Source organism: Rhipicephalus sanguineus, chromosome 10 (genome assembly GCF_013339695.2).
Source record: "Rhipicephalus sanguineus isolate Rsan-2018 chromosome 10, BIME_Rsan_1.4, whole genome shotgun sequence".
NCBI classification, from domain to species: Eukaryota; Metazoa; Arthropoda; class Arachnida; order Ixodida; family Ixodidae; genus Rhipicephalus; species Rhipicephalus sanguineus.
Genome location: NC_051185.1, coordinates 26,149,357 through 26,176,920, shown reverse-complemented (window position 1 = coordinate 26,176,920; position 27,564 = coordinate 26,149,357). Strand labels below are relative to the sequence as shown.

Genomic DNA, 27,564 nt, shown 5'->3' with positions numbered 1-27,564 from the left:
AATTCACACCGACATGGCGGATCTCCGACGAGTCCACCGTTTTCGCGACCACCCCATCGCAGGCGTAAACTGGCGACCGACTCGCTTTGTCGAGGAGCTGCCCACTTCCCGCGTGTGTGGACTCTGCCGCATGATACCGACGAGGACTGTGCTGTTGCCATGCTCGCACATTCTTTGCCAATCGTGCAGCGCAGCCAGTACCCAAGGCGGCAGTAGGCGGTGTCCCTTGGATCAAGAGCCGTTCGAAGAAGCTGAATGTTCCACTTACGATTTGCCTGTCGGCACAGCGAACGCCTTGAAGGTGAGAAAGCAGTGTCAGTCGTTTTTAATAATAATTGTTGGAATTTAGCGTCCCAAAACCACGATATGAGCATGAAAGACGCCGTTGAGGAGGGCTCCGGAATTTCGACCACTTGGGGTTCCTTAACGTGCACCTAAACATAAGCACACAGGCCTCTAGCATTTTCACCGCCATAGAAAATGTGGCAACAGAGTCGTTCTTTGGGAAAATCCTAACACTCCTGGTTATTAATTGGATTAATGAAGTAAGCCTGTCACTTCCGCTATCCCCAAACTCGCATAAACATTAACCGCACAGTATTGATTATGACACAGTTTGCGATATTTTATGTCTCAAAACGACGATATGATTATAAAGGACGCCGCAGTGGAGGGCTCCGGAGGCTTTGACCATCTGGTGTTTTTTTTACGTGCATCTAAATCAGGTGCAGGGGCCTTCAGTATTTCGCCTACATCGAAATGCGGCCACCACAGCCGGGATACGATTGCACTACCTTTGTGTCTGTAGTCGAACAACATAAGCATTGAACTGTCATGTCGGGTGTTGCTTTGTTTTATTGGAAATTCAGAGAATCACGATAAAACAAGACATTATCGCTCTATCATCTCATGAATTTTTTTTATATGCGACGCACTGTTCACTATCTTAGTGGCACACAGCGAAAAGTACACACGTACTAATCGCTACTGTGGAAGCCAGCTGTCTTTAGAAAGCCAATCTTCTTGACCACGGAAGCGGTCTCTTGTCCAAACGTTATGAATATTAAAAGCCACAAAATTCAGTGTTTCTTAACGCGAGAGTAGCATATGTCTCATCTCTGGTGGTGCTTCTCCGGGAAGAGAGAGCGAAATCTTATTGTAAGGAATATATATATGTGCTCGAGCAATGCTAGGCTCGAGCACATATTATTTGTAGGATATTGTATATACACCGAATAATACGTTCAGTGGTTGGCTCGAATTTTTAGTAGGGAGCGTTTACGTGGATCTAAAAAAATGCATTGATATCCCGTTGTTTTTTTGTTTTTTTTTTCGATGAAGGTTTATTGTTGGAACGAAGCTCACGGATGCGAGCACGAGGGTGCCATGGAAGAAATGCTGCAACACTTCGAGAAGGAATGCACGTTCCACGCCGTGGAATGTTTGCAGTGCGGCGAAGCAGTCTTGCACAGTGAACTGGCAACGCACTGCGTGGCTGGGTGCAGTGTCTGTGTTGCTTCAGCACGCAGAGACAACACGTCGTCGGAATCTGAAGCGGTGACAACTGAAGACGTAAGGAATGCCCTCGAAGACGTGAGCCTGTTGAGGGATTCGAACCTCGACCAGGTGCTGCCTTCTATACAGAGTCAGGTGAACGAGCTAACGGAACAAGTCGGGAACCAGGAAACCAGCTTGGCCGAAGTCACAGGCGAGGCTAGATCATCTTTAAATGCAGAGGTGGCTGAGCACGCGGCCACGGCTTCCTCGGCTGTCTCGCGGGAATCGGCTTCTTGTCAAAATTCAGCGGATGAAGCCAGCACGTCAACGTCGTCACTATCCTGCAGGCAGGAATTGATGATGAATCCAAAGCCTGAAATCTTCTCGGACCTATCACCTCGTGTTCTGGAGCAGATGCGGAAAACTTCCACGCAAGACTTTCCTCAGCATTTCATTGAATATTGTGGTCTTCCTGAAGGTGCATGTCACTTAACGTTGACCACGCCGCTTTCTACGACACGTACATGGAGAGAAGTGCTAGGGACGGTGACGTATGTCATAACTTTCGAAAACAGTGGACTTTCATTGAGCGAAATGGAGAAACTGCTTGTTCGTATCACAGTGCTGCACACTAGGGACTCGCGCTTTAAGGTTGAAGTATACGCCAATTTCAACCCTGTATTTCGTGAGCCACTGATCGTGAAGATTGATTTTGCTGGAGTGGTGTTCAGCTCTCGGTGTTTGTTGCCTTGTTTTGACGTCACTGCGCACAACGGAGTAAGAGAAGAAGCACTTGAGCCCTCAATTATAGGTTCGCCAGTCATATATGATGACGCTGGAGTATCAAGGGTACGTTTTAAAACCATATTCGAAACACCGCCTGGTGTATTTGAACTTCAACGCACTGGTTACCTAGGTGACGGGAAGATGGTCCTTAAAATTATGATCTCACAAGAAAACATGCAGGACGGCCACTCGAGCGGCTAGACTGGCGTCTTAATATTCCTTCCTTCCAGGTTCTGCTTTTTCTACTATGTAACAGTCACTGCTATCGCGCAAATAAAAACAAAATAAATTGAGCTCCTCGGAGCTGACTGTACTATGTCCTATTATATCCTCTTTGCCACTTCACAAGTGCGTGTAACATCGACTTCCGGGTAGTTTCGAGTTTGTCAACCTAAGATAAGTAGCAGCTGTAAAATATTTTAGATAGGTAGTTTTTGTATTATTGATGTAATGATTAAACTATAGTGTATCCATTTTTACAGCATGAGACGACACCACAGAGAAAAGGCACACAAAACAAGTGGAGCTCTGACTGGCAGCCGATATTTTATTGACACCGGCAAGCGTTTTATACCCACTGGTGGCCAGAAAAAACATGCTAGGAACATGCGAGGAGGGAACATTAGCGCAGGCAGAAAACAGACATGCGTCAAATTTCGAGGTTAAGACAATTGATTCCTTTCTGGGACAGTGCTATTAATGATGCCTTTACACACATGTCCTGCAGTCTCGCAATCGCGTGTGCTTCCTGTATTTCTCTGTTTAAGGCATCACGATGTTTACCTATTAGATTTCAATCTGTGTACATTGGTTCACAGTGCTCGCTGTCATTCTCTTCTGATCAAAAATCACTGCAGTGTTTGGCCACGTGACCACAAGTGGCTAGGCATGCGACATTGTCGGGGTGCTCTATTAGTCCCTGGTTAAACATCGTCCAGTTAGTCTCACGTGCTGCTTTTCACACGACAACGGCAGGTATTAAACAACATATTTCTTACTGTCGACAGATGGCGTGACATGCCTAACTGAACCCTGCGATTTGCAGTTCTTACGATTAGCCTTTTTGCACATGCTAGCCAATTTTTTGTCGGTGCCGTCAGGACTACATCCACACCAGCCCATTTTCCAAATTCTTTTGGGGTTGTACGAAACCTGATGGAGCTAAGGCACAGCAACAACTTTTTTTCTTTTTCTATTTTTTGTGACCGACTCGCTGACATATCGAGTTCTACGGTGACGCTTGAGTTTCTGTGCGACGGAGACCATCAGCTCGGAAGGGTAGGTAGCCTTCGTTTAGGTGATTGAATTGCTCCCGGCTTTGTTCTAGGGTGTGTTCACAACACCTTCTTAAAAAACATTATTAAAAACGAAATGAGTAACGGCTCTTTTAACAAGTTTCGAATGGGAAGACGCGTATGAAAGGACGAGTTTTTGAGGTCGTGGCGCTTACGACCAGCGTACATGAGAGGGCTGGAAGGGAAAGGTCTAAAAACGTAATGGTATCATGTGTTAAAACGAAGGGTTCAAGGTGCTCGAGAGAGACGGCATGAACCTATAAAAGCAGTCGCCCAAGTTGGTCGCGGTGTAAAAATACACATTTCGCAGCTTCGTGTCGGGCCAAGGCCAGCTGTGTTTGAAGTTTTGGCTTTCCGCAAGGTATCGACTACGTCATAAATCATAATTTTTGTGAAGTAAGCCAGCACGCACTACTGAATTATTTGTCTTTCTGCGCATAAGCGAGGTGCCCGCTACACATATGTATGGCATTATGTGCACTTTGCTCATGCTGCATGTGGCTCATGACGACGAAGAATTATGGCTGAGCACTTTGCAGTGGGTGGGAAGCATTAAACCACGCATTAGTTGCGCAATTAGCATTGTATGATGACTGGTTGTTATTGTAGTCTTCTGCCACGCTATATAACATAGGTTAACGCGATTCCTTGGCCGACATGACGCCTGTATAGGGTCCTTTTGCAAATGAGTTTGAAGCAGCAGCGTGGCTTTGTGGTAGAATACTCGACTGCTACACAGAGGGTCCTGGTTCATATCCCATTTGATCCTGAGTATTTTTTTTATAATTTTATTTTTGAGGTCTATCGGTCACCTCTTCATGTGTATCGGTTACGCCACCCACGGTGATGGCGATAGCAACGGCGACACCGCTCAATTCAGGAACGGACGCCTAAGAGCTGCGCTCTAAAATCTCGCGGCTTCGTGTTTGTTGATGCGTACCTGCAACGCCACAAATACATTTCTGCTTACGGGTGGTTTAGGGGCCCCTTAAAGTGCTTTTGTTGCGGTGCACTGTTAATTAAAGATGTTGCTATAAACAATAGGCGTTGCATACAACCAATGTTTACGTCTATTTTCTATTAACAGTGACGTCGTTCAGGAAATCGCTCCTTGTGAGACGATCAAAAAATTATCATCGTTATAAACGGGTATGTGCCACAGAAATTGGGAAAATCCCACTACTCACCTCTGGTCCAGTAAAAATGACAAAGGCTTGCACTGAGTCGCGCAAGACTTGAAACAGCTAGCGAAACTGGACGAAAAGTATCATTGTCATAAAGGGGTACGTGCCAAAGAAATAGACCATTTTCAAGCAATCCCAGAGCGCCCCGCGGTCGCGCGGGGCACTATGGAAAAAGCGTGTACGCCGAGCGAGCCGGCTGTTCGCTCGCCTTCTGCTCGTTGGCGCCGTGACATTGGTGGTACCACGAAACGTAAATAACACGCCGCCGCTTCTGGACACATCCGGAATATTCTGCTTACATCCGAAATACTGCACACATCCGGATGCATATGCCTGCATCTCTACGCATGAAATGTGAAAGGATTAACACAGTGCAATGTCGGTATTAGCTTTCGGATATGCATCGGATGTAGCAGTTAAGCAGCATGCGTATTATCGCGTGGCTATATAATCTAAGATGTATTAAATATGAGCTGGAACACCGAATTTATTCTAAAAGGCAGTGCGTGCAAACACGGACGCAAGGAAGAAGTCCAGACACCGCAGGCGCCGACTAATAGCTGGAGAGGCGCACAACGGCGAAAAAAGAAACGAAATCTTAACTGCGCATGCCCGTGCAATAGGCGAACCTATCAATCCGGCACGCGAGGGGGCGTACGTGACAGACATCTGTTAAGGCATTTGATATCTTCTCATGCAAGTTAATCGACGGTTAACTCACACATGCGCTATCACTGCTATCGATATTCCATGCCTCAATAAATGAACGCGTTTCTTCATTCCTGTGCCGGTACAAAACTGCGCTTGTATCCAGTGGTGTAGCCAGGAATTTTGTTCACACACACACACACACACACACACACACACACACACACACACACACACACACACACACACACACACACACACGCTACCGCCTTCCCAATTACAAGTCGTCCTTCGCTTCCCGGTGGACACCTAACCTCTGCCGCAAGAAAGCAAAGTGCAAACGCCCTCCGGCTCTTATTTGTATCTACCTCGAATTTTCGCTCACGGCCAACGCTGCTTTTTCGCTCACAACCGAAGACGCCGCCGCCGACAGCGACACCGGCATTTCTACAAAACGCGCTCTTTACACTTTCGCATTAATACTTTTCTGCGATCACTAAATTTGCAAGAGTTATGGGCCGTCAACTTAGCCTCATGTTATGCGCGATAACGAAAAACATTGCCTTCCGTTATCAAGGTATCTTGCGTCTGTATCCCGGTTAAAAGATATAAAGAAAACACTACCGCCGTGCATAACTTATGCGTCGTTTCTAGTGGCATTGCAAAAAGTACAGTTGCGAAAACTGAGCCTCGTGTAATGCGCGATAACGACAAAACGGCATTCTGTTATCTGCCGTAGTTGCCATGACAATCCAAGCGGCCGAAGTATATGAAATCACCGAGTAGCAGCTGACCAATATATAGCACTGCGCGCTCTCACGGTCTAGTCAAGGGTTGGCGTCTGAATTCACATCGCCATGCCGGATCTCCGACGAGTCCACCGTTTTCGCGACCACCCCATCGCAGGCGTAAACTGGCGACCGACTCGCTTTGTCGACGAGCTGCCCAGTTCCCGCGTGTGTGAACTCTGCCGCATGATACCGACGAGGACCGTGCTGTTGCCATGCTCGCACATTCTTTGCCAATCGTGCACCGCAGCCAGTACCCAAGGCGGCAGTAGGCGGTGTCCCTTGGATCAAGAGCCGTTCGAAGAAGCTGAATGTTCCAGTTACGACTTGCCTGTCAGCACAGCGAACGCCTTGAAGGTGAGAAAGCAGTGTCAGTTGTTTTTAATAATAATTGTTGAACTTTAGCGTCCCAAAACCAGGATATGAGCACGAAAGACGCCGTTGGGGAGGGCTCCGGAAATTCTGACCACTTGGGGTTCCTTAACGTGCACCTAAATCTAAGCACACAGGCCTCTAGCATTTTCGCCGCCATCGAAAATGCGGCCACCGAGTCGTTCTTTGGAAAAATCCTAACACTCCTGGTTATTAGTTGGATTAATGAAGTAAGCCTGTCACTTCCGCTATCCCCAAACTCGCATAAACATTAACCGCACAGTGTTGATTATGACATAGTTTGCGGTATTTTATGTCCCAAACCGACGATATGATTATAAAGGACGCCACAGTGGAGGGCTCCGCAGATTTTGACCATCTGGTGTTCTTTTTTACGTGCATCTAAATGCAGGTGCACGGGCCTCTAGCATTTCGCCTACATCGAAATGCGGCCACCACAGCCGGGATACGATAAGCACCACATTTGTGTCTGTAGTGGAACAACATAAGCATTGAGCTGCCATGTCGGGTGTTCAGAGAATTTAGAGAATCACGATAAAACAAGACATTATCGCTCTATGATCTCATGAATTTTTTATATGCGACGCATTGTTCACTATCTTAGTGGTACACAGCGAAAAGTACACACGTACTAATCGCTACTGTGCAAGCCAGCTGTTTCTAGAAAGCCAATCTTCTTGGCCACTGAAGCGGTCTCTTGTACTGACGTTATGAATGTTAAAGGCCACAAAATTTGGTGTTTATTAACGCGAGAGTAGCATATATTTTATCTCTGGTGGTGCTTCTCCTGGAAGAGAGAGAGAGAAATCTTATTATAAGGAATATGTGCTCGAGCAATGGTAGGCTCAAGCACATATTATTTGTAGGATATTTTATACGCACCGAATAATACGTTCAGTGGTTGGTTCGAATTTTCAGTACGGAAACATTACATGGATCTAGCATTGATATCCCGTGCGCTTTTTTTTTTTTGTTTTCCGGTCAAGGCTTGTTGTTGGAACGAAGCTAACGGATGCGAGTACGAGGGCGCCATGGAAGAAATGCTGCAACACTTCGAGAAGGAATGCACGTTCCACGCCGTGGAATGTTTGCAGTGCGGCGAAGCAGTCCTACACAGAGAACTGGCAACGCACTACGTGGCTTGGTGCAGTGTCGGTGTTTCTTCAGCACGCAGAGACAATACGTCGTCGGAATCTGGAGCAGTGACAATTGAACACGTAAGGAATGCCCTCGAAGACGTCAGCCTATTGAGGGAATCGAACCTCGACCAGGTGCTGCCTGCTATACAGAGTCAGGTGAACGAGCTAACGGAACAAGTCGGGAACCAGCAAACCAGCTTGGCCGAAGTCACAGGCGAGGCTAGATCATCTTTAAATGCAGAGATGGCTGAGCACGCGGCCACGGCTTCCTCGGCTGTCTTGCAGGAATCGGCTTCTTGGCAAAATGCAGCAGATGAAGCCAGCACGTCAACGTCGCCACTATCCTGCATGCAGGAATTGTTGATGAATCCAAAGCCTGAAATCTTCTCGGACCTGTCACCTAGTGTGCTGGAGCAGATGCAGAAAACTTCCACGCAAGACTTTCCTCAGCATTTCATTGAATATTTTGCCCTTCCCAAAGGTGCATGTCACTTAACGTTGACCACGCCGCTTTCTACGACACTTACATGGAGAGAAGTGCTAGGGACGGTGACGTATGTCATAACTTTCGAATCATGTGGACTTTCATTGAGCGGAATGAAGAAACTGCTTTGTCGTATCACAGTGCTGCACACTAGGGACTCACGCTTTACGGTTGAAGTATACGCCAATTTCAACCCTGCATTTCGTGAGCCACTGATCGTGAAGATTGATTTTGCTGGAGTGGTGTTCAGCTCTCGGTGTTTGTTGCCTTGTTTCGACGTCACCGCGCACAACGGAGAAAGAGAAGAAGCATTTGAGCCCTCAAGTACAGGTTCGAATTTCATATATGATGACGCTGGAGTATCAAGGCTACATTTTCTAACCATATTCGAAACACCGCCTGCTGTATTTGAACTTCAAGGCGCTGGTTACCTAGGTGACGGAAAGATTGTCCTTAAAATTATGCTCTCACAAGAAAACATGCAGGACAGCAACTCGAGCTGCTAGACTGGCGTCTTAATATTCCTTCCTTCCAGGTTCTGCTTTTTCTACTATGTAACAGTCACTGCTATCGCGCAAATAAAAACAATAAGTTGAGCTCCTCGGAGTTGGCTGTACTATGTCCTGTTATATCCTCTTTGCCAGTTGACAAGGGCGCGTGACATCGACTTGCGAGTAGTTTCGAGTTTGTCATCCTAGGTTAAAGAGCAGCTGTAGAATATCTTAGGTGGATTTTGTATCGTTGATGTCATGAATAAACTGTAGAGCGCATCTATATTTACAGCATGAGACGACACCACGGAGAAAAAGGCACACAAAACGCATGGAGCGCTGACTGTCAACCGATATTTTATTGACACCAGCAATCCTTTTATACCCACTAGTGGCCTGGAAAAAACGTGCAAGAAACATGCGTTGAGGGAACATTAGTGGAGGGAGAATATAGACATGTCTCAAATTTCGTAGTCAGGATACTTGATTTCTTTGTGGGACAGTGCTATTGAGGATTGACTTACACACACATGTCCTGCTATTTTGCAACCGCATGTGCTTCCTGTATTTCTTTTTAGGGCACCACGACGTTTACCTATTAGATTGCAATCTGTGAACATTGGTTCACAGTGCTCGCCGTCATTCTCTTCTGATCGACAATCACTGCATTTTTTGGCCACATGACCACAAGACTACGCATGCGACATTGTCGGGGTGCTCTATTAGTCCCTGGTTAAACATCGTCCACTTGGTCTCAAGTGCTGCCTTCCACACGACCATATCTCGGCAAACTCACTCATGAGTCGGCTCGCTCAGGTTCACTCAGATCAAGCCGTGAGTCTGAGTCTGTGTGAGTCCGGGTGAATAATATTTTGACGAGCTTGAGTTCGAGTGAGTCCGGTCACGAAAAAAATTTAGTGAGCCTGAGTCCGAGTGAGTCCGGTTCAGGAACACTTTGGTGAGTCTGAGTCCAAGTGAGCCCTAAGGGCAAAATATATTTCTTGAGTGAGTCTGAGTGAGCTCCACGCCTTTTTGCCGATCTATCGTTCTATCTACACCATTTCAGCATTACTTTCAGCCTTATGTCGGCTCACGTGTATACTCCCGTCGACTTACAAGTACTTCAAAGTCCCAGAGTTGATACGCCAGCTCAGTATTTATTGATCATAGGCGTGAGTTAGAGAGGCAGGGGGGGTAGGGGGGGGGGGGAGGTGCCGTGACTTACCCCCATAAACTCTTTCACAGGAAGTTCTTGATAAAAATATCTCATGTGCGTCATCTCCTTCAATAAAAAAAGATGGTTGATCCCCCTGTCATAGGAATCGGCATAACACGAAAGTGAAACGTGTCGTCCCAGAAGTAGTTGATTGCTTAAGTGCACTGGTATATCGGAGCTTATACAATGGCTACTGTTGTTTGGCAGATATAAGACCGCTTGATGTGGTCGCACTTACGTTGACGCCTAAAGGCACATCTCCGTACCGCCGACTAACGCCCATGATCATGATTTAACCCTTGCAGTAGCTGAAATTCTTAACATATACGTGGACACCGCATATGGTGAAGGCCACGCAAATATGGCCTCAACAAGCACACAATAAACACTGATACGCGATATGCACTGCTAGAAAGCGTCGTGAAACGCGAAGAGAGACGCAATGCGCGTTGTGTGTTCCCTCTAGCCTGGCAGTTAATTTTCACAGGGCGAGCGCGGAAAGCGGGGCGACAGCCAGGCGAGCGTCCGAGAGCTATGTTTCGATATGGATGGATGCTATGAGCGAGGTTTGGCCTAAAGCCACCACCTCGCGGTGTGTTAAACGAAATTACACTTCTATTGGAAACGCGCCGAATGGGACGGTCGCAGCAACGTGCGTTTTTTTTTTTTTTTTTGAGCCTGGTGGCACACATGTCACCCCGTTAAATGGATGGAAGGATGGATGCTCATAGCATCCATCCTTCCATCCATGCAAGAGCACTGTGCGAGGAAAGTGTGAAAGATGAAAGGTGCGATATTGTAGGCTCCATTACGTGTTTGGCGGTAGCTCAGTGGGCTAAACGCCCCCCCAGCCATCGTCGCGAACCGAGAGGTCATGGGTTCGACTCCTGTCCACGGAACTTTTTCTCAGTTTTTTTTTCTTTGCCATTTCATGGCGTTCAATTTGCTGACGTATTTCTGTGACGGAAATATGTGATGAAAATCTTGGTGGATGCCGGCATAAAATACTTTCATGTTAAAAATGTCCTTAATGGATTGCAACCACTGATACACTCATATTTGAAGGTATACCAGGTCAAAGGCGCCAAGTAGACCACCAATTATGCCAGATATTGGGGATAAAGAGCATTGACACCACGGTCGAAAAAGCCAATTATACGCCGACGGACTCAAGAGTCGACTCACTCAGACTCAGATAGAGTTGTGAGTCTGAGTATGAGTGAGTCCGAGTGAGTAAAAATTTGGTGAGTTTGAGCCCTAGTGAGTCCGGTTGAGAAAAATTTCAGTGAGTCTGAGTTCGAGTGAGTCCGGTTGAGGAAAATATTCGTGAGTCTGAGTCCGAGGGAGGTCTAAGGGCAAAATATACTTAATGAATGAATCTTAGTGAGCTCCGCATTTTTCGCCGACCTATGCACACGACAACGGCAGGGATTAAATGTCGCCTTTCCTACAGTCGACAGGGGGCTTGACATGCCTAACTGAACATCCCTGTGATTCGCCGTTTTTACGATTAGCCTTTTTGCACATGCTAGCCAATTTTTTTCGGTGCCGAAAAGACTACTTCCACACCAGGACATTTTCAATTTCTTTTGGGGATGTGAGAAACCTGACGGAACTAAGGCACAGCAATATTTTTTTTCTTTCTCTTTTTGTGACCGACACGCTGATATCTCGAGTTCTAAGGTTACGCTTGAGTTTCTGTGCGACTGAGACCATCAGCTCGGAAGGGTAGCCAGCCTTCGTTAGGCGATTGGTTTGCTCCCAAAGGCTTTTTTCTATGGTGTGTTCACAACCATTTTTAAAAAGAATATTAAAAACAGAATGAATAATGGAATAGGCTGGCGCGTACGACCGACACATATGAGAGGGCGGGAAGTGAAAGGCCTAAAAACTTATGGTATGATGAACTGGTTTTCAATGCGTTCAAACCAAGGGTTCAAGGTGCTCGAGAGAGACGGGATGAACATTTAAAAACAGTCGCACAAGTTTTAGGTTGTAACAGTGTAAAAATACAAAATAATCAACAAATCTGAAAGTGCGACGCCCACCTAGTTTTTCTAAATGGCCTTGCAACCTTTTTTCACGCATGGCCAGAAACAAATCGCTGAGAATTCACCTACGATTACGATGCTGACTAATGCAAATTCCGAGCGCAGCTTCGTGTCGGTGCAACGCCAGCTGTGTTTGAAGTTTTGGCTTTCCGCAAGGTATCGACTACGTGATAAATCATCATTTTTATGAGGTAGGCCAGCACCATTTACGCAATCATTCGTCTTTCTGCGCATAAGCGATGTACACGCGATGCTTATGTATGGCATCATTATACCCTTGTTACACAGACAGCCTAAACCTCGGTTAGTGTAACCGCGGTTACGCGTAACCGCGGTTCGCCTATGTTACACGGTATGCGAAACCGCGGTCGTGCCAAACCGAGCTTGGCGACCTCGGTTTGGCAGTTAACCGAGAAAATGGCGGCCTCCATGGAGGACATGTGCACGCCGGCGAGCGTTCGTGAAGAACGAGTTGGACTGCACGAACCACAGAAGGCCTGATTAGGCTTTGGGAAAACAATTTGCGTCATATACGGAACACCTCAAGGAATGCGAAAGTGGACGCGGCAATAACAGCCGACTTGAACGCCGGACTACCGCCAGACGCAGAGCCATTCACGCCAAAGAAAGTCCGCTTTAACCGAGGACGCTTGTCCGCCGTGTAAACCGTGGCTCAACGCGGTTAACCGTGGTTGGTCGTAACTGCGGTTAACGTGCCTGTGTAACAAGGGTATTAGATGCGAAGTATCTTATGGCGGAGTTTAATCCGGTGGTGGTGGTAGTGGTGGTGTGCGGCGTGACCACCCTTACTGCGCATGCGCATACCCTCTCCACACAACACTCCTCTCCACTCCCCCTCACCATTCATCCTGTCCTCTTCCCCTCTCCCCTCCCCCTCCCCACTTCCCCTCTCCTCTTTCGCCCTCTCCACTTCCCTTCTCCCCTCTCCTTTTCCACTCTTCCTCTAAAACGCGGGCTACACATGCTGAAATTATCTCCTGCCCAACGCCGCCATGAGCACCAGCGCATGCGCGTCCCCCCCTCTCTCTCCTCTCCTACGCTGCCCCCCTCTCACACGCCTGTCGACCGCGTTCCGCGCTCGCCCTGTGAGAATTAACGGCCAGGCTAGAGGGAAGACAAGACGCGCGTAGCGTTCCCCTTTGCGTTCCACGACGCGGGGACGGTAGCATGCCCAACGAATGCCAACGGAACGCGATCGTGCAAGTGCTCCGGCTTGGCATCGCCCCATGGTCCCCTTTAGCGGGAAATGGTGAAATTTGTGCACTTTGTTGATGCTGCATGTGGCTGCTGACGATGAAGTACAGTGACACCTCGGTGATACGAATCTCACGGGACCACCAAAAATATTCGTATCATCCGAAATTCGTATCACCAGAAAGCATGGGAAATTAGCATGCGAAAATGGCGTACATTTTCATTTATTGTTTTTCATGGCCGCATCAACGTCAGGAAGAACCCTGTATAATTGTCAGCTAAGTTTTTAGATGTCGGCAATCATAGCAGTACTCGTAAATATACGGCCCGTACGCGCGTACTTATTTAATGAACCAGGTGCGTTGTGACCCGCGACAGCAGTAGCCCCTTCCAAATTTTAGTATGCTTTTTTTGCATGATAACATAGCTCTGCAGCGAAAGTAACGTAAGAAGCACTTTGACGCGATCGATCAAGGCCACAAAATTACAGAACCACGGTCCTGTGTATACATTTTGTTATCGCGGAGGTGTTGGGGATGTTTTAAAGACGATAGTCTTTCTTGGGATACTTAAACGGAGAAATTTTGGTCTGTCTTTCTGTCTGCCTTTGTTTGTCGGCACGTCGCTCGATTCAGCCACTCGGCCAAAGTTGAACCACTTGCCCAAGGGCCAGCCATCTTGAACGGCTGACTAGGTTCATACTTGTGTACATTGTCGATCAAAAAATGCCAGGCCTGCACTGAAACCGCAGCACAGCCACAGCGAAAGCTGGAAGAGCGGCGTTTCTAAAGCCCGTTGGAAGATCTCTTGGGGCTACAATACAAGTACACTAGAAAGGTACCCACTACGCCATAAATCAAAATTTTTGTGAAGTTGGGAAGCACCTACTAAGCCATTATTCGTCATTCTGCGGAGAAGCGGGGCACCAGCTACACGTCTGTAAGGCATTATGTGCACTTTGTTGACGCGACGACTGATGACGATGAAGAATTATGGCTCAGCCCTTTGTAATGGGTTGGAAGCTTTAAACGGCCCACCAGTTATTTAATTTGCATTGGGTGACGCCCGGTCGCTATTTCCCTCTCTCGTCATGCTGTATAACATACGTTGACGTGGGAGAGAGACGGGGGGGGGGGGGGGGGGGGCGAAGAACTTTACTGAGACCCCGAGGAAATGGATCATGCGCTTATGGGCTTCCTTGGCAACCAATACAAGTGCACGTGCGAGGAACCCACTACGCTATGAATCATTGTAATTTTTGAGAAGTAGGGAAGCAGGCACTGTGCCATTTTTCGTCATTCTACGGAGAGTCGTGGTACCTGCTAAACACATGTAAGGCATTATGCGCACTTTGTTGATGCTGTGCCTGATGACGACGAAGAATTATGGCAGAGCCCTTTGTAATGGGTTGGAAGCATTCAACAACCTACTCGTTGCGCAATTCGCTTTGTGTGACGCCTGGTTACAGAATTCGCGTTGTGCGACGCTTGGTGCTTACTTTACTCTTCTACTACGCTATATTGCATATGCTAATGTGGTTCCTTCCCGACATGAAGCCTGTAGAGGACTTTTCTGCAAAGCAGTTTCAAGCACCGGCATGGCTCAGAGGTTGAATACTGGGCTCCCACGCAGAGGGCCCAGGTTCGAACCTCGTTCCATCCTGGAACTTTTTTTTCTTATTTCGTTTTTTTTTTCTTATTTCGAGCGATACTGGTTACGGACACCGGCGGCGGCGGCGGCGGCGGAAAACTACGGCGCCAAAAACGGCCGGTGAAATGATCCCATAACAGCTTTCGCTGTAAAAAGCGAACATTACACACATTTGGGAAGGTTTACGGCCGTGCCCGCACAAGTGCGACCTCAACGGTCGCGGATGTTGACGTTGTGAGGCCTGACTCCTTCGCTAAGTCCGTTCACGCCTTCTTTCGGTCCTCGTCCATCTTTCGTAGGATATCTGATGCACGAGGCAGGCACGTGTAAACACAGTACAACGATAGCAGCGCGCGTCTACGCATTAGAAAAAAAAAGCATGGCGCTAATGTTCTCTATAATCTAAACACGAAGGCACACGGAGCCACATAAGAGCCTCAAAGATTCGCGAACACAATATCGGAGGCCGTGACGCGACTCTGAAGGTTTATTCTGACCGTAAGGAAAGTTTTTTTCTTACACCGTGATTCTGACGATTTGGCGGTGCGGCGCGCATGCCCACGCTTGCGTTCCCGCGCTCGCATGTGCTTGGCGCGTCTTCCCCGACAACGCGGACAGCACCTCTTCGTACCTGGGCGGTAGCGTACGTTCGTGTCAAACGTCGCTGGGTGAAAATCGGTTCGCAACAACCGTACTCCATTACCTTGCAGGCCAATGGGCCTTGGTCGGGACCAACAAAAAATTCGTATCACCCTGAAATGCGTATGAGCTGTGATCGTATCACCGAGGTTTCACTGTATTATGGCTGAGCACTTCGCAGTGGGTGGGAAACATTAAACCACATACTCGTTGCGCAATTAGCATTGTGTGATGACTAGTTGCAGTTGTAGTCTACTGCCCCCTATATAACAAAGGTTAACGCGATTCTTTGCCCGACATGAGGCCTCTATAGGGACTTTTTGCAAATGAGTTTCAAGCTACAGCGTGGCTTTGTTTGTGGTAGAATACTCGACTTCCACAGAGGGCCCGGGTTCAAATCCCATTTGATCCTGAGTGTTTTTTGATGATTTTATTTTAAAACGAAAGGGTTTTCTGCCGGGGTCCACCAAGACATTCATGACGTGTTTCCGTCCCGGAAGTACGTCAGCAAAATGATCGCCATCAGATGGCAAAGGAAAAAAAAGTATAAGAAAGAGTTCCATCGACGGGAATCGAACCCATGACCTCTTGGTCCACGACGATGGCTTGCGGGCGTTTAGCCCAATGAGCTACCACCAAACACACAACAGAGGCGACATGAACGTGCCTTTTATCTTTCACACTTGCCTCTCACAGTGCTCTTGGATATTTAGATGGTATGAGCGTCCCCTTTATAACGGGGCGGTGACATCTGTGCCACCAAACTGGAAAAAGGCAAAAAAGAAAACAAAAAAACGCGCCGTAGCAACGACCGTCCCATTCGGCGCGTTTCCAATACAAGTTTAATTTCGTCAACGCTTTAACACACCGTGAGGTGGCGGCTTCAGCGCATGCCTTGCTCATAGCATCCATTCATATAAACAATTAGACCTCCGACGCTCGCCTGGCTGTCGCACCGCGTTCCCTGCTCGCCCTGTGAGAAGTAACGGTCAGGCTAGAGGGAAGACACGACGCGCATAGCGTTTCTCTTCGCATTTCACAAAGATTTGAAGGAGTACATATCGAGCATTAGTGTTTATTATGTGCTTGATTATACCATCTTTGCGCGGGATTCACCATATGCGGTGTCCGCGTGTATGTTAAGAACTTCAGCTACCGCAAGGGTTAAATGATGATCATGTGCGTTTGTCGTCGGTACGGAGATATGCCAGTAGGCGTCAACGTGAGTGCGATGCGTCCACATCAAGCGATACTATATCTGCCAAACAACAGTAGAATGAAGGAAAGAAGATGACTCTTAAGGGCTCGTTTTCTTTGTTAGACACAATATTAACGACAACTAACAGACAATAACGCCAAGGAAAGTATAGGGGGTGTTATCTGTAGTATTTAGAATATAAATGTGAAGAAAGTAAAGTGGACGAAAAGATAACTTGCCGCCGGCAGGGACCGAACCTGCGACCTTCGAATAACGCGTCCGATGCTCTACCACTGAGCTACGGCGGCGGTCATCCTCCCGTCCACTTTATGGGGTATATATGTGCATTTCAACCTTGCAGTGTTAGTCAACGCCAATCGCAGCCATGGCTCGCGGCTGCGATGACCTCAATTCGAATTACGCGTTCCCTGCAAGTTGCTTTGGGTTTTCTTCTTTAATTTTCTCTGAACATAAACAGTACTCCTCCGAAGGAGCACTAACTTTCTTTTAGAAAAAAGCATGCCCGCCTCTTCTTCAATTAAAACAGTGATAGTGCCGAAAGAAGACTCACCGCGAAATGGCAACATATGTTATGGCCCTCCAGTGACTCGAGCATACGACGCACATTGGCAAAATAGAGACAAGTGCGCATTGCAAATAATACTGGAAATAACTTGAGTAAATGTTTATCGTTACGCAAGAAACAGCGTTCTCGGAAGCGTGGCGGCACTGAGAGCTGACCTGTAGCGGGCCCCGCCGAAACTCGCTCAGCACTCCTAGCTAAAGCGCTGATCAGAAGCGTTACATCAGTTCCTCTTCTTCTTGTGAAGGTGAGATCCTTCTGTTGCGCGAAAATACAGAAGGGACCGCGTCGCGTTTCAGTCGCGCAGACTTCGTAGTCAAGCATAGCGAGTGCATTCGAGACTGAATTCTCACGTAGTCTGCGTCAGCACACTTGCCTTTGTAGGTTTGAAGATTTTGCTCTTAATAGCGCTGACCAACTTTGGAGCCGTCTCGTGATCTCGAGGGAATTTGTAAAATGCGGCTTCACCGTGACCGTAGGTGCTATTGCAGCCAAATGCCGCGCAGAACTCGGCATGGCGACCACGCTTAAACACGGGGCACAGGTTCTTGCAAAGACCGTAGAAACGCTGCTGGTGAACTTCGCTACCGCAAGAATCTCCGAGAGGGAATAGGACGGTGCGGCGATAAGCAAATCCCTGTGAAGCCAGCTGCCGACGCTTCCCTTGGCGGCATGTAAAGGCACAAAATCAATGCAGCGATCTTGCACCGCCCTCCAGATGACGTCACTTCTCTACGTTCCTATCTCTGCCGCCCTCCTCTCCTACGCTCCCCATGTGCAGAGGGCGTTCCCGCAGCCACTGTCTCCCCGCTTATGGCGCCGTTGTTTAATTGAATATCGCGAAAAACATCTACGTAGGTATGCTATAAAAGGTAAAGATTCCGAACTACCAATAAATTTATGAATTGAAAACGGCTTCAGTGTGCCTTTAAGCTTCGTATTTAAGAGTTGCAGGCACGCACGCACGCACGCACACACACAAACACGCACACACACACACACACGTACGCACGGACGCACTCACAAACACGCGCACGCACAGACACTATTGCCTTCCCAATCGCAAGTCGTCCTTCGCTTCTCCGTGTAGACCTAAACTCTGCCGCAAGAAAGCAAAGTGCAAACGCCCTCCGGCTCCTATATTTATTTGCATCTACCTCGAACTTTCGGTCACGGCAAACGCTGATTTTTCGCTCACAACCAAAGACGCCGCCGCCGACAGCGACACCGGCATTTCTACGAAACGAGCTCTCTAGCACTTTCGCATTAATACTTTACTGCGATCACTAAACTTGCAAAAGTTATGGGGAGTTAACTGAGCCTCATGTTCTGCGCGATAACGAAAAAAATTGCCTTCCGTTTTCAAGTTCTCTTGCTTCTGTATCCTAGTTAAAAGATATAAAGAAAACAACACCGCCGCGCATAACGTATGCGTCGTTTCTAGTGGCGTTACAAAAATTACAGTCGCGAGAAGTGAGCCTCGTGTAATGTGCGATAATGATAAAACGGCATTCTGATATCCGCCCAAGTTGCTATGGCAACCGAAGGGGCCGAAGTATATAAAACCATGCAGTTGCAGTTGACCATATATAACCACTGCCCGCTCTCATGGGCCAGTCAAGGGTTCGCGTCTGAATTCACAACGACATGGCGGATCTCCGACGAGTCCACCGTTTTCGCGACCACCCCGTCGCAGGCGTAAACTGGCGACCGACTCGCTTTGTCGATGAGCTGCCCAGCTCCCGCGTGTGTGGACTCTGCCACATGATACCGACGAGGACTGTGCTGTTGCCATGCTCGCACATTCTTTGCCAATCGTGCACCGCAGCCAGTACCCAAGGCGGCAGTAGGCGGTGTCCCTTGGATCAAGAGCCGTTTGAAGAAGCTGAATGTGCCAGTTACGATTTGCCTGTCAGCACAGCAAACGCCTTGGAGGTGAGAATGCAGCGTCACTCGTTTTTTAATAATAATAATTGTTGAAGTTTAACGGCCCAAAACCACGATATGATCACGAGAGACGCCGTTGTGGAGGGCTCCGGAAAATTCGGCCACTTCGGGTTCTTTAACGTGCAGCTAAATCTAAGCACACAGGCCTCGAGCATTTTCGCCGCCATCTAAAATGCTGCCACCGAGTCTTACTTTGGGAAAATCCTAACGCTCCTGGTTATTAATGGGACTAATGAAGTAAGCCTGTCACTTTCGCTATCCCCAAACTCCCATAATTATTAACCGCATAGCGTTGATTCTTACATAATTGTTGGTGTTTTAGGTCAGAAAACCACGATATGATTATAAGGGACGCCGCAGTGCAAGGCTCCGGAGATTTTGACCGTGTAGTGTTTTTTTTACGTGCATCTTAAGCTTAATGCAGGTGCACGGGCCTCTAGTATTTCGCCTACATCAAAATGCGGCCGCCGCGGCAGAGATACGGTAGCGCGAGCTTTGTGTCTGTAGTCAAACACCATAACCATTACTGTCATGACGGGTGTTGCTTCGTTTTATTGGTAATTCAAAGAATCACGATAAAACAAGACATTATCGCTTTATCATCTCATGAATTTTTTTATATGCGACTCATTGTACACTACCTTAGTGGCAGACAGCGTAAAGTAAAGACGTACTGATCACTACTGTGCAAGCCAGCTGTTTTTAAAAAGCCAATCTTCTTGACCACTGAAGCGGTCTCTTCTGCAGACGTTATTAAGGTTAAAGGCCACAAAATTCACTGTTTATTAAGGCAAGAGTAGCAGATGTCTCATTTCTGGTGGTGCTTCTCCTGGAAGAGAGAGCGACATCTTATTATAAGGAATATGTGCTCGAGCAATGCTAGGCTCAAGCACATATTATTTGTAGGATATTGTATATAAACCGAATAATACGTTCAGTAGTTGGTTCGAATTTTCAGTACCGTAACATTAGGTGGATCTAGCATTGATAGTCCGTTGGCTTCTTTTTTTTTTCCCATCAAGGTTTATTGCTGGAACGAAGCTAACGGATGCGAGTACGAGGGCGCCATGGAAGAAATGCTGCAACACTTCGAGAAGGAATGCACGTTCCACGCCGTGGAATGTTTGCAGTGCGGCGAAGCAGTCTTGCACAGTGAACTGGCAACGCACTGCGTGGCTGGGTGCAGTGTCTGTGTTGCTTCAGCACGCAGAGACAACACGTCGTCGGAATCTGAAGCGGTGACAACTGAAGACGTAAGGAATGCCCTCGAAGACGTGAGCCTGTTGAGGGATTCGAACCTCGACCAGGTGCTGCCTTCTATACAGAGTCAGGTGAACGAGCTAACGGAACAAGTCGGGAACCAGGAAACCAGCTTGGCCGAAGTCACAGGCGAGGCTAGATCATCTTTAAATGCAGAGGTGGCTGAGCACGCGGCCACGGCTTCCTCGGCTGTCTCGCGGGAATCGGCTTCTTGTCAAAATTCAGCGGATGAAGCCAGCACGTCAACGTCGTCACTATCCTGCACGCAGGAATTGTTGATGAATCGAAAGCCTGAAATCTTCTCGGAACTGTCACCTCATGTTCTGCAGCAGATGCAGAAAACATCCACGCAAGACTTTCCTCAGCATTTCATTGAATATTATGGCCTTCATAAAGGTGCATGTCACTTAACGTTGACCACGCCGCTTTCTACGACACGTACATGGAGAGAAGGGCTAGGGACGGTGACGTATGTCATAACTCTCGAAAATAGGGGCCTTTCATTGAGCGAAATGCAGGAACTGCTTTTTCGTATGACAGTGCTGCACACTAGGGACTCACGCTTTACTGTTGACGTATACGCCAATTTCAACCCTGTACTTCGTGAGCCACTGATCGTGAAGATTGATTTTGCTGGAGTGGTGTTCAGCTCTCGGTGTTTGTTGCCTTGTTTTGACGTCACTGCGCACAACGGAGAAAGAGAAGAAGCACTTGAGCCCTCAATTACAGGCTCGCCTTACATATATGATGACGCTGGAGTATCAAGGGTACGTTTTAAAACCACATTCAAAACACCGCCTGCTGTATTTGAACTTCAAGGCGCTGGTTACCTAGGTAACGAAAAGATTGTCCTTAAAATTATGCTCTCACAAGAAAACATGCAGGACGGCCACTCTAGCTGCTAGACTACCATCTTAATATTTCTTCCTTCCAAGTTCTGTTTTTAGTACTATGTAACAGCCACTGCCATTGCGCAAATAAAAAAAATAAATTCAGCTCCTCGGAGTTGACTGTACTATGTCCTGTTATATCTTCTTTACTACTTCACAAGTGGGCGTAAGGTCGACTTCCGAGTAGTTTCGAGTTTGTCAACATAAGTAGCAGCTGCAAAATATCTTACGTAGTTTTTGTATTATTGATGTAATGATTAAACTATAGAGTGGGCATCCATATTTACAGCATGAGTCGACATCACAGAGAAAAGGCCCACCAAACACACGGAGCGCTGACTGACAACCGATATTTTGTTGACACCAGCTTTTATACCCACTAGTGGCCAGAAGAAAACGTGCAAGAAACATGCGCGGAGGGAACATTGGTGCAGGCAGAAAACAGGCATGCGTCAAATTTCGCAGTCAATGTACTTGATTTCTTTTTAGGACAGTGCTGTTCAGGATGCCCTTACGCACATTTTCAGCAATCTTGCAAGCGCATGTGCTTCCTGTATTTCTCTTTTTAAGGCATTACGATGTTTACTTATTACATTGCAATCTGTCCACATTGGTTCACAGTGCTCGCTGTCATTCTCTTCTGATCGACAATCACTGCAGTGTTTGGCCACAAGTGGCTGGGCGTGCGACATTGTCGGGATGCTATATTAATCCCTGGTTAAACATCGTGCAGTTGGTCTCACGTGCTGCTTTCCACACGACAACGGCAGGGGTTAAACGGCACCTTTCTTACAGTCGACAGGTGGCATGACATGGCTAACTGAACGTCCTTGCGATTCGCCGTTCTTACTATTAGCCTTTTCGCACATGCTAGCGAATTTCAACGTTCTCCCCACAATGCTAATACAACAATTAAAGGCGTAAATCATAAGTGCGAAGCAGATTAAACATATCACTTATCTCTGTGGCGTAGTACGTACCAAACAAATATAAATGTCTGAACGTTATGAACTCTTATGTGAATACATGTAGAACTGTTTTGCGGCTAAAGCATGTCACTTGTTTCCACCCTGATGCAACCAGCTTGTGGTACGGCCACTGCCGCTTTGCTGGCCCAATGCCTTGTCTGGGGCAACTGGCCGGGGGAAGGCCAGTTACGATCACGTGATCAAACGTGGCAGCGCCCGTGCGACGTGGCGGAAAATCGTATATAGCCTAGAGTGTACCTCGCAAGTGTACTCGTATTAGTTGCCAAGGAGGCCCAGAATGCCACTATGATCCATTTGCTCGGGACTTCGGTAAATTTATTTCCGTCTCTCTCTTTCTCACGTTAACACATGTTATATAGCGTGGTAGGAGAGTGGAAAAAACGGCCGGGCGTCACACAATGCAAATTACGCAACTACTGGGTCGTTTAAAGCTTCCAACCCATTACAGAGGGCTCAGCCATGATTATTCATCGCCATCAGCCACCGCATCAACAAAATGCACATAATGCCTTACAGATGTGTAGCGGGTACCTCGCTTTTCCGCAGAATGACGAATAATTGCGTAGTAGGTGCTTACCAACTTCATAAAAATTATCTATGGCGTAGTGGGTACCTTGTAGTATTAGTAGCCCCAAGAGAGTTTACAACGGGCTCTAGAAATTCCGCTCTTCCAGCTTTCGCTGTGACTGTTCTGCGCTTTCCGCGCCGGCCTGGATTTTTCTATCTGTTTCTTTTTCTCTTTCTTTCCCTTTCTGTACTCGTCGTGTTCATCAGAGTTATTGCATCCCGTACCAAACAAATCGGCGCACGTGTTTTGGCAGCGAAGCAGAAAAGCAGCGTATGATGAAGAAGATGAAGAGCGAGGGTGCCGGTTCCTGGTGATGGCAATTTTCTATCTACGACACACGGCAAACCTCGACCTTAACATCTCTGCTGTAATAGCAACGTTAGCTGACATTGTGTTCAATCTGTTCCCCGCTCCAACCTTTTGACCCTACCCTTGCGAGAGTACATTTCGTGGTCTGCTCTCGCGATTGTCGCCTTAACTTCGTTATATATATGCAAGAATTAGGATAGGACGATAAGAGCGCAGAGCGAACTTGATTAACGGGTTGTGGTATGACTGAAACGACTTCCCTGTCACGTAGGTTCAAGCTGTTTCCCTCAGTTACGGAACGGGGGAGCCGAAACGTTTTTCAGATGAAAATATGGAAAATATTTTCATTGCTTTTAGATGGAAATATTCTTATTCATTGACCAGAGAGCATTCCACCCACCTCTTCTCCGCTAATGATTTCTTTGAGAAAAATACAAAGAGGTACCGGCGTTATCAAGCGCAGCGGTAAATACATCGCGACGTTGAAAAAAAAAAAACTGTTTTTATGGAAAATCTGAAAAAAAAAAGCTTTACCGCTGTCTTACTTCCCTGAAGCGGCTGAATTTTGAACTTAGTAATTGGGAAAACGGCATCGCACTTTGGGGTGGAATGGGGAATTTTTTTTTCGGTTCATAAGTTGGTAACTTTCATTGAAGTTTTATTTTTTTTTTCTACTCCAAAGAAATTAGAGGAAGTCAAACGGAATATTTCGTACTCGGCTTTTCAACTTCATATAGCCTTTCATGAACAACCGTCCACTTTATGCGCTAGTGCTCTAGAGAGTGTGATTACTTCCAGTTATATGGATTCATCTCTTTCGGAGTTAAGCCGGTTGAAGTTCTTTGTGAGTACGCGAGGGTAATTAACGGCAGTTACGTTTTTGTAGCTTGATGTTGTCTTTTAGAGTGGCTGAGTGAATTATCTGAGCTGAGCGGAGCGAAGCACAACTCTAAATTTTCTCGTGCGCCGGAGGAGAAATTTCATGCTCAATTATCATTTAATAAATTTTGACCTCCCTGGAAACGAATAAAAGGAAATTGCACGCGCCACTTTAATAAATAACTTTTTTTTCCTATTTATAGTAGAAATCTGAACCCGCATATGTAGGTCACGTGTGCTCTAGCTTACTTTTTTATACCTTTTGAAACCTAAACCTTAATGTTACTAACTGCGTGTTTGTCTCAGACAAACACGACTATTATTATAAACCAATGTGGCGTTGGTTTTCGGTGTTGGCGTTGTGATTCCGCACTGGTTTCTGTAGCTACGTTTGTTTAAGCTCATTATTATTTGTTCAACTAAAAAAAATCTATTGCAAATAGCATGCAGACGCCACACCAGCAAGCCCATGTTTTCAGTAGGCATTACTTCTATTTTAGTTCAATCACTTTAGAGGGCCATAAGCTTTTTCACGTTATGTTCTCGTAATTACGTAGCTATAATATAGTGGCACGATTCCAAAGTGACACCCTTGGTCATTAATTCTGAGACGATGTATTGATTCTGCCTCCCCCCCCCCCCTCCCCCGAGAGCTTTCTGTACCTTACGTGGGTTTACCCTGCCTCCAGGATCAGAGGTACTCCAACCTTTCTCCACCTCGCCTGGTTTTGCACTGATTCCGTGATCCGCCAACCTTTGACTCAGCAACCACTTGATGAGATGATGTCATCATTTCACGTCATGTCATGTGACATCATGTTGTTGTCATGATGACGTTTCAAATTTTCGCGATCTGGGAAGTCATGATGGCGTCATATGGTGACATCATAACGTTATGATTTATTACACCGCTCGTGTAATAAATCACGGCCGACGGTCCATTTTCGTGACTGATGAGGCATCTAAGGCTTTCACCTTAATGAATAGATCAGAGTTCAAGCCGCAATCGAACCACGGTACTCAGCGTGGCAGTCAAGTGTTCTAACCACTAGCCACGATAGCTCTTGAAACTACTTTGGGAAAATATCATATACAGGCGCGACGTCGGGTGACGATACAAGTCAACAGATGTAATAATGGCTGACAGAAGTGTAGAGTCGAACCAGGTGTCACACCACCAGGACAGTGTAATAAGTGAATGGTTCAGGGCTTCCCGCCCGTTAGAAAGGGCTCAGCCGTAATTCATCATTCATCATCAGTACGTAGGTGCATGTATTGCCATAAGCAGTGAAAGCACGATGTGCTGATAGACAAAAATTATCACATTGAAGTCATTATTATTTTTTTCGGCCTGCTTCGTCCTTCCTGAATGTTGTGCAGCAAACAAACTGCAACCCTGCTTTTCACCCGGCTTTTCCTTTGCCTTTTTTTTGGATGCCAAGCAGCTTTTGCACTGGGCTTTGTCCGTAGTTCCATTGGCGATCGTCCGTTTTCTACCACCTAGAATAGCCATCTGAGCACGCGCTCGCGCCGAGTAGTCTTCTTCCTCTTGTTCTTCGACCGCCTTCAGGATGATACGTGCAGAGCGTTTAGTAAAGTTAACTTGGTTTAACCTAGCTGCATTTACACTCTCACTGACTCTCACTATATCTCTTTGTTGCATTGTGGGTGAAAACGACGGTGCGCTGATACGTGTGTTTTCGACCACGGGAAAGTGTCGAGAAACTTTCGTTGTATCTTTACTCACCATGCATGGTATCACTCGGCTATTGACCGTTAAGCCTCGCCTATCGATCTCATAGGACTGGTGTGCTCGGAGAACTCCGTCGACATTCCTGCAGAGATCGACAGTCGTTGACTTTCAGCGACGAACCACTTAATCTTATCGTAAGGAGCTACGAAAGTCTCCGCTTCAAATGTATGGCCTCGACTTATCTCGTTACATCTGGAAGTGACGTTCCGGTCTAGCAAGCTACCGTGCATGTACGAACGAATATCGGGGCATATGATGTCTCCGCAGTGTCCAGTGTAACGCCCGAGCGCCCCTTATTATGAGGCACCACGGGCAACGGTGCCACCCCCCCCCCCCCCCCCAAGCGCCAGTGTCTCCACTGACTAGCCACTTTCGCCGACCAACATGCGCACACCTTCATGCCCGTTCGAGCAAAAGGAGCTGAGCTGGTGGAAAAGTTCTGTCGTCAGGATTCGTCTCTGGCGCTCCAGGTGTGCCTCGCTGTGTTTGTGAACGCCAAATAAGTAAACAAACGGGAAGTGCCTGGTGTCACCGAGGCTAGGTTAGTTTCCACTCCTGCTATAAAACTACTAACGTATTGCTTCCTGATTTATTCGTTCATATCCACTGTCCCGCCGTTCACAGTTGCCTGCCTTCCCAAGAAAACGAGACAGTGCTGCTGAAAGCTGTAGAGCCCGTGTAAGCCAATGAGAGCTGCGCTTGTTGAGCACGCTTAGGCAGATGCAGATGCAGTTAGGTGTACCTTCGTACACAAACGTCTCTTTTGATACAGCAGTTTTTTTTTCTATATTTTGCTCCCACGTATTTTTCCTTTTTTTTTTATAGAAGCTCTCATGCTTTTTTTTAGAGCGGGGTCGCCATTCAGGTACCCAAACGTATGTAAGATACTCACGGCAACAACAACAACCACAAAATGAACTTACTGCTTTTGTAGCTTTTGTTTCATATTTTATTAACTATTACCTGCATCAAGAAAGGTTTATTCATCCATTTATTACGGAAACCATTTAAGAATGAGCGCTTGATGAATACGAAAGGATCGTTGAATGCAATTTTACGTGCTATCTTTCATGTCTGAGGCCTTTGTTGTTTTGAATGTTTGCGAAAAGCTGTAGCCAGTATCACTAAAAGTGCCAAGATCTTTTAAACATCATACATTAAAAGAAATCCTGAAAATGGAACGAAAGAAATAACAAGCACTCAATCGGCAAACGAGGAATTGCCAATACTCATTTATTCTTGCACTGCGCCTCGCTCCATCACTGAGACATGACTTGCTACCCACCATTCAGATCCACCCTTTGTCACGAGTGCTTTCTGGGTAAAAACACTGTTGTAAACTATATATGATACCGAACTGGTCCAACGTGTACTGTAGGTCTGTGTTAGTGGCGTTCTCAGAGCTTCTAGCCAATTAGACACCAGTCGAACGTTCCAGAACCATTCTTACGTCGAAAAATCTTTATGGATAAGGACCACGTATAGGCGTTGTCAGATTCGATCCCAGTCAAGAGACAGGAATAACCCTGCTTTTAGTAATGACACCTTTCTCTAGGGACACAGGAAATTCAATGGCTTGTACATTAAGTATGTGTTGCGAGGTAGTGCACACTTCTAACGAGAAGGACAGCTCTGTATTAATGAGCAAGGCCCACGGGAAACCAGACGAGGGTGTGTAATATCAAAGAGTCCCGCTATCTTGGTCACGTATC

General features: G+C 46.9%; 2 protein-coding genes across 2 annotated transcripts; both read left to right on the top strand.

The window, feature by feature from the left end:
• Positions 1–25,957, top strand: LOC125756175 (TNF receptor-associated factor 3-like). Its single transcript, XM_037674181.2, has 3 exons — positions 1–301; positions 20,227–21,067; positions 25,902–25,957. Exons 1-3 carry the CDS (start codon positions 14–16, stop codon positions 25,955–25,957), a joined length of 1,185 nt encoding a protein of 394 aa, XP_037530109.2. The 5' UTR covers positions 1–13.
• LOC119407284 (uncharacterized) lies at positions 6,243–8,802 on the top strand. The gene is made up of 2 exons (XM_037674177.2): positions 6,243–6,555; positions 7,578–8,802. The coding sequence occupies exons 1-2, from the start codon at positions 6,268–6,270 to the stop codon at positions 8,718–8,720; spliced, it is 1,431 nt and encodes a 476-aa protein (XP_037530105.1). The 5' UTR covers positions 6,243–6,267; the 3' UTR covers positions 8,721–8,802.
• Positions 25,958–27,564: the final 1,607 nt, after the last annotated feature.